The sequence below is a fragment of the Rhinoderma darwinii genome, chromosome 4 (assembly GCF_050947455.1).
Source record: "Rhinoderma darwinii isolate aRhiDar2 chromosome 4, aRhiDar2.hap1, whole genome shotgun sequence".
NCBI classification, from domain to species: domain Eukaryota; kingdom Metazoa; phylum Chordata; class Amphibia; order Anura; family Rhinodermatidae; genus Rhinoderma; species Rhinoderma darwinii.
In genome coordinates, this window is record NC_134690.1 from 119,755,010 (window position 1) to 119,763,190 (window position 8,181).

General features: G+C 40.3%; 1 protein-coding gene across 1 annotated transcript; it reads left to right on the forward strand.

Moving 5' to 3' along the window:
• Positions 1 to 2,413: 2,413 nt before the first annotated feature.
• P2RY1 (purinergic receptor P2Y1) lies at positions 2,414 to 5,945 on the forward strand. Its single transcript, XM_075861521.1, has 2 exons — positions 2,414 to 2,618; positions 3,086 to 5,945. The coding sequence occupies exon 2, from the start codon at positions 3,147 to 3,149 to the stop codon at positions 4,230 to 4,232; it is 1,086 nt and encodes a 361-aa protein (XP_075717636.1). The 5' UTR covers positions 2,414 to 2,618; positions 3,086 to 3,146; the 3' UTR covers positions 4,233 to 5,945.
• Positions 5,946 to 8,181: the final 2,236 nt, after the last annotated feature.

Consider the following 8,181-nt stretch of genomic DNA (forward strand, 5'->3'; position numbering starts at 1 on the left):
GCTGGGCCTGCCTTGGCTTCGACTGCATGCACCAGTCCTGGACTGGAATTTCCGGAGAGGTTCTCCAATGGGGCTTCAAGTGCCTTGGTCGTTGTCTGTTGCAGATCCATCTTGTCCAGCCTCCTCTACCTCATTGGCGGGACTGCCCCCCCCCAGTTCGCTCAGTTTGCAGATGTCTTCAGCAAAAGGGAGGCTGAGATGCTGCCTCCACCTCGGACTTATGACTGCCCCATTGAACTGGTTCCTGATGCCTCTCTCCCCCATGGCTGAGTATATTCTCTCTCCTTGCCAGAGTCTCTATCCATGTTGGCCTATGTCAAGGAGAATTTGGAGAGGGGTTTCATACGAAAGTCTTCCTCCCCGGCCGGGGCTGGGTTCTTCTTCGTTAAAAAGAAAGACGGATCTCTTCAATCCTGCATTGACTACCGTGGTCTCAACCAGATCATGGTCAAGAACAAATACCCGTTGCCACTTATATCTGAACTGTTTGACCGTATACGAGGAGCTCAAATTTTTTTAAACTAGACTTGCGTGGGGCTTATAATTTGATCCGAATCCGTCAAGGGGATGAGTGGAAGACGGCGTTCAACACTCGAGATGGGCACTATGAATACCTGGGGATGCCATTTGGACTGTGTAGCGCTACCACAGTCTTCCAGGTAATTTGTTAATGATATCTTCCGAGATCTCCTCTATATCTGTGTTGTTGTTTATCTCGATGATATTTTGATTTTCTCCCCAGATCCGACGACTCATCGGAGGCATGTCCGTCAAGTTCTACTACGATTAAGGGAGAATCGTTTATAAGCCAAACTGGAGAAGTGCGTCTTTGAAAGGAGTTCTCTGCCCTTCCTGGGCTACATCATCTCAGATCAAGGTCTCAAGATGGATCCTGAGAAAGTGAGAGCTGTCCTGGAGTGGCCACGTCCTCAAGGTCTGAGGTCCATACAGCGTTTCCTGGGATTCGCCAATTTCTACCGGCAGTTTATCCCAAACTTCTCATCACTGACATCTCCTATTTCCACCCTTACCAAGAAGGGTGTGAACGCCAAGGTGTGGACCCCAGAGGCAGAGTCCGCATTTATTAGTCTCAAAAAAGCCTTCACTTCATCCTCGATCCTCCATCATCCTGACATATCTAGGAAGTTCTCTCTCCCGGAGAACCTCTTGGGAATGCTCCCGGATCCTCATGTCAACCCTGGTGGCAAGTAGGATAAGATCGTCGAGGGTAGATAGCAGATCGCGAGCGGCAAGCTCGTCCTTAATCCCCAAAGACAGTCCCTGCCAGAATGTGGCCACCAAAGCCTCGTTGTTCCAGGTTACCTCAGCAGCCAGGATACGGAACTGAATGGCATACTCGCCCATGGACAGATCTCCCTGGTGTAGGATCAGCAGAGATGCAGCAGCCGAAGAAACTCTCCCAGGTTCCTCAAAGATCTAGCGGAAGGTCCGTAAGAAGCACTGCAAGTCACGGGTCTCTGGTCCCTGATGTTCCCACAGAGGATTTGCCCATGCCAGGGCTTTGCCAGTACGGAGAGAGATGATGAAGGCGATCCTGACGTCATCCGAAGAGAAGGACCTGCCATGTAGTCTGAAGTGGATCAGGCACTGATTCAAAAATCCCCTACAGGTCCTCGGGTCTCCGTCATAGCGTGGAGGTAGCGGCAAGCAGCACAGGGGGTCTGCACTGGTACAGACAGGAAGTGTAGCAGGAGGAACAGCAGGAATGGGTGCGGTGACGACTGGATTGGAGGGAGAAATAACTGTATAATATAATTAGAGAGGTTAATAGCTTGAGAGACTGGACATCACTATGAAGCATTCCAGTGCAATGTGTAGATCAGTCACTACACATGGGGGTTTAATGCACTGAGAGCTCTGTAATGTAATATATTGGCAGGCACTGAAGTCAGACAGACACCACAGCCTTTTTTAAGTTCTCTTCTCGGGGAGACTTGTCTTCCCATCATTGTTAATACAACTATTATTTTTGCAGTGTCCTATGTTTGTATTGTCACTAATGCAGTTGTGGCTCTGCTTTGCTGGTTAGGGTTGTGTTTTGCTAGAGATGTGTTCTTCACAAATCTTTTATATTGATGGCAACTTGCTGCTGTCCTCACCATAGTTGCACTAACTCTCTTCTAATCTGAATACATCTGATCAAAAACCAAACACAACTGATTTTCAGTTTCCTGCTGCCAAGAAAACCTTCTTTCCTTCACTATAGTTGTCAAAAAGGATCATAGGGAACGGCAAGCAGAGAATAATGCAAGCCTGTGGGAACTACTTCTTATCAGAATGCATGTTGTTTTAGAGGGATGAGCTGGGAGACCACGCCTGCTGCTGCCTGTGACAACTTAGTAAGGAGGGTGAACTGTGCTCCCACCCACCATCTCTCTTTGCCTCCCTCCCCTTCTCACTGTGTCTCTCTCATTCTCTGGAGAAGTATTGCTGTACACTTTCTCTGTGTGAAGGAATCAATGTGGAAAGGCAGACTCCTGCACTGTGCGACAGCGGCAATGCAACTTTTTGCACACTCTCTCTTGTGGTTTATGGGTTCCTGAGATGACAACGACAGTGGTTTTTGATTGCAAAGATCAGAAGGACTACTCTGTGAGGTAGGCATGGCTTGTAAAAGAAAACCAGTTGTACACACCCGTGCAATGCAAGTGGGTGGAAGTTTTTATAGATTGTGCCCTTTGCACTTCCTTCCATGTTAATGAGATGACCCCACATAACTTTCATTGTTTGCTACAAGGTTGCAGCTTGCATAAGTCCATTGTCCTTTGGTATTCTGTCCTGACATTTGGTCACTAGAGATGAGAGAATTGATTTGCCAGTTTGGAGATTTGCAGAGAATTAGGCTGATTTGTCTCCTACAGATTCAATGGATAAAAAGATTTTCTTAAAAAGATTTGCTCATCTCTACTGGTCTCCTGCATTGAATAGTGTAGAATAAGCCGGGAAGTTTGCTGATTGTATAGCAGTGCAATGTAATTCAGTATTAGGGGTTATTCTGCGCTCCCGTCTTTACCTGATTGATAATTTAGTAACTACTACCTCCTCCTTCCCTTTTTCCTTTTAGATGATTGCAGCCACCAACCTCGTTGTTTTCCACTCCCTGCCTGTTTTGACTTGAAAAGACCATGACAGAAGTCTTTCTATCAGCTCTTTTGAATGTTACTCAAAGCACTTTGCTGGCAAGTGGCTCATCTACTGGGAATGTCACAAAATGCTCTCTGACAAAGACAGGCTTTCAATTCTATTACCTCCCTGCTGTGTATATAGTGGTTTGTATCACAGGATTTATTGGTAATAGTGTGGCAATATGGATGTTCATCTTTCACATGAAACCATGGAGCAGTATCTCCGTCTACATGTTCAATTTGGCACTTGCAGATTTTTTATATGTCCTTTCCCTCCCAGCACTCATTTTTTATTATTTCAATAAAACTGATTGGATTTTTGGGGATGCCATGTGCAAATTGCAAAGGTTTATATTTCATGTCAACCTCTATGGAAGCATTCTGTTCCTGACTTGTATCAGTGTCCACCGATACACAGGGGTAGTGCATCCACTCAAATCACTTGGGAGGCTGAAGAAGAAAAATTCCATCTACATCAGTGCTCTCGTCTGGTTCATTGTTATTGCTGGTATCTCTCCCATCCTTTTTTTCTCTGGAACCGCAATGAGGAAAAATAAAACCATTACATGTTTTGACACATCTTCTGATGATTACTTAAGAAGCTACTTCATATACAGCATGTGTACCACTGTCTTTGGTTTCTGCATCCCGTTTATACTAATTCTAGGATGTTATGGATTAATTGTTAGAGCTTTGATCTATAAAGATATGAACAATGCTCCCCTGAGAAAAAAATCTATTTATCTGGTCATTATTGTCTTGACTGTCTTTGCGGTATCATATCTTCCTTTCCATGTGATGAAGAATCTGAATTTGAGAGCCAGGCTGGATTTTCAGTCCCCCGAAATGTGTTCATTCAATGACAGAGTATATGCCACGTACCAAGTGACTAGGGGTCTTGCTAGCCTCAATAGCTGTGTGGATCCCATCCTATATTTCTTGGCAGGAGACACCTTTCGGCGGAAGCTGTCAAGGGCAACTAGAAAAGCGTCCAGAAGAAGTGAAGCAAATGTACAATCCAAAAGTGAAGAGATGACTCTCAACATCTTATCGGAGTACAAGCAGAACGGAGACACAAGCTTGTGAAGACTAAGAATTGGATTGCTCAAGACACCCAACTGTTAGCACTATGGGGATGCATTATCTAAGATTATGGCTGTTTCTTTCTTGTAATGATTTTACGGGTAAAAGTCAATTGAAATACTGAGACGGGATAGAACTATTTATCCGAAAGAAAGCAGAAAGTTCTAAGGCATCTTAACAGACATTTGCATTTCCATCACTGTCTGAGGAACAAAAGGGATGTTTTCCCTCTAGGATCATTGATCTCTACAAGCTTAACATTATAAATGTATTTTCTTCGAATTATTCCAGATTTTACTGTGAATAAGTTTTAACTACTGCTAATACGGTGAAGGAATGTAACTCAAAAAGTTGTAATGTGCTGATATTTAAAAAAAAAAAAGTATTAATAATTAGGTGACTATATATTTTTTCTGTGTACCTGCTTTTCTCTGAAGCAAAGACATTTGAAATGATTATTTTACTGGAGAGACATTTGATTAAAAAACAAAAAACAAAAACAAAGTATTGTTGCAATAGAGATGTACTTATTTGGAGAAAACCACCTAATTTCAAAAGTTTAGCTGGAAATATTCAGCTTAATACTACTGCCCTTTTGTCATTTAGCCATGTCTGTTTTAAACAAGGAAGAAATAAAAAAAAACAGGCAAAATGTGGTGACAATAATCTGTCCAAATGTCAATATTGGGGAGATTATTGTTTAAAAAGAGGTGACTGGGGTGATGGTCAAACAGAGGTTATGTCCTCGGTCATATCAGTCAAGGGTGTAGAGGGAGCACTTGAGTACATGGAAACTGGATTACCGCTCTTTAGAAGAGCGTCAATTGTCTATGACAATTTTATTGCACAAAATGGACTATTTAAATATATATATATTTTAAAATATTAACAAAGTTAAAATGTTGAAATTGGATTCCTAATTTACAAGGGCTTATTGTGAAAAAGGTCAATACTACCTACCCTAGGCACCAGACTACAGTATCTCAGATGTATGATGAAAGACTATGAAAAACATGATATGATGTATGAGATTAGGTATTTTTTCGTTTTAAGCCAGGCTAGACTGTATGCCTGCAGGATGCAAGACTGTATGTCCCAGTGACCTCCAGATCTTACCCTGGTACCACTAACTACTGAGAAACAAAATATATGTATATCTCCAAGAACCGTTCTCAATTCTGGGCATCAATACTTTCTTTTTAGTGCTCAGCAACTAACAGTACAATAATGTTCTTGAAATGTGGCATGATGTATCTCTATATCATGTCAATAGATGATATGAAGGGATAAATGTGATTTATATGTTAAACGTACTGTGTATGTTTGGAAAATAGTACTGTATGTGTTTAATGCTTATGTGAAAAATGTTTTATTTTTGTACCATTATCTGTAATTTAATATAGTTCAGTAAATCTGTTTTACCCGTGATTAACAGTGCCATTTTATTGATTTGCCTATGGAGACAGTGTTACTTGACATTAAAGCCTCTCTCAGGTTTTGTAGTTTTAATTTCTAAATGTGTTTAACTTTCACAATAAAAGGGGTATTCATTTCACTTTGGCGCTGTGATGTTTGCATGCAGGATATGTGTACAGCATGGTAGTAGTTCATGGATACTAAACAGCAACAAATACAACAACTTTTGACCCCAAGTGCCTCTGGTGTTGTACCTGGCCATTTCAAACGCAAAGAGACCCAATAAAACTATTAACTGTTCTGCTGTTTTTATATTATTACCCACAACAGAGTCGACTAGATGTAGAATGAGCAGCCAAAAGATGGATAACCTGTGCCATGTAGTAACCTGCATATAGTGGACATCTTTCTATGAGACTATGAGAACTGTCCTGTCAGGCGGGCTTAGTAGTTTCACACGTTTTCAAGGAAGGAAAACAAGTTACTGTCTATTTGTAAAAAGAGTCTAAATATACATGAACGGAGAAGGTTTATAGGTTTCATTTCAACTAGAAGATGGACACCTGTGCAAATGCAGCTTTAATCTTAGTGTCATTGCTTTCTCCCCACGTACACAGTATATGGCAGAAGAAGGGCTCAACTCATTACCCTTTATTTCATTACATGCCTTTCATATAACTTTACAAGACCAGACACTATGCAAATTCATCCCCATCACCGCTATGCTATTATAGCATGACATCCTTCTAACCTACATTAATGTGTTTTCCAAACACAGTATAAACAAGTGTACACTACTCTGATTGAATGGTAATACCATTACCATATCGAAAATCATGAATTTAAATAAACAACATGTACACAAATATTTAGATAAGCATACATGTTACATTTCAATTAGCATTACTGTTTCTCTAAGTCAATTTACATTACAGCTCATTATTCAGTTTTAATTACCTTAGGATTGGTTACACTGTATTGTGAATTGACACTTCTGTCTTTCAGACACGCCTGATTGTCATATTCAATTACAAACAAATTTGCTATTTATTAACACTTTACATTTGGTTTTGTATGTCAATTTAATGTTATTATAATTTAAAGCTGTGTTGCTTTTAATAATGTAATAGGCTTTAAAGAGGTCGTCAGGTGTAGAGATTCCTTCTTTTAAAGCCCTAAAAAAGCATGTTGAGCTCATTGAAACACCAACTATTAGCTAGAACCCCCAGTGTAAATTGAAATCAATATACTCCCAATGATTTAAATGAGTGAAGTGTAATGCTTCATTTTCTCTGTAGAGGCGCTGCAGGAAAAATTAGACCTTGTACTACACTTTCCCCAGCAGATGATCATGGGGGTGACAAGCAGCAGGGTCCTCTTCATTTAACTAATCTCCCGGGAACCATCTTTCTGAAAATAAATTGTGCACACCAGATAACCACCTTTAATATGATAATTTCTTTATTTTTTTTCATTCAGTGTACTGGAATATTCAGTGTTTGCTTTCCTATTCTTGATACTTTGTATTGTAGGTTTTTGGAGAAGGAATAACATTTCATTGCAAGTTCCTTACTTTCATCCTCAGCAGCTGTGACACATCATGGGAAGTACAGTTTACAGCTAGGACATAGACAGTTGACCATCTTTGCTCTTTGGCACTTTATGCTGCAGTTAGTGGTTTTCTCCACTTCATAAGTCAAGTAGTTCAATAACTCTGATTTAATATACACAAATTAGATCTTTTCATGAGAACATATGGCAGCATGATTGTGTCTGTATAACTATCCTGCTCCAGGTGGTATCTATTTTTACTATGCTAGAATTAGTTTGTATACAGCACTGAAGACCCCACACGTCTCAAAAGAAAACACATTTTAAGTTCTAGTTAATCTCAAAGAAATAACATCAGATTTTAAATGTCTTTTGGTGTTTGTTTGTTTTTTACTATGATTCATGGAGCATGGATAGAGTTTTACTCTATAACCAGAGGAGGTGCATACAATACAATTAGATCCATCCATAGGGCCTCATGTAGAAAAAACCGACCCTGCCCATTGCAGCATTGCCGTTTTTCAGCTGTCATTTCTAAAGCACCGTCTACAAAAATTAAAATAGCTGATTTAATTGGTTGCTATAGACGGCTCCACGCCTCCACTTTTTGACCACACATGCATGAGGCCTGTTTTATTAACTGTTACTTTTAATTTGTTTATGCAATTACTTGTAAATATTTTAACCAGTTTTAGAACATACCCCTCAAAAGTCTCGTTTTAATGGTAGGGCTTATGCAGATTTTCATAAAAACTGGTATTTTGGCCCATTTTGGGTTCCTTCCCAGGAGATAGGACTTAAACTCTAAATATTGGGAGGAGTTCATAAAGCTGTGTATAATACATAGTGGACAAAAAATATGGTGGTGCTACCTAAAAGATGCTTTCTTGCTTGCCTACATTTCCTCCTTTCCTCCTCAAGGGGACATCTGAAATCTGGTTGCCATGACAACACCACTATTTCTACTTACTTTTCCTTTCTACAC

What these genes read in the sequence shown, in the direction of transcription:
- P2RY1 (XM_075861521.1), top strand. Translation starts at nt 3,147, where the DNA reads ATGACAGAAGTCTTTCTATCAGCTCTTTTGAATGTTACTCAAAGCACT.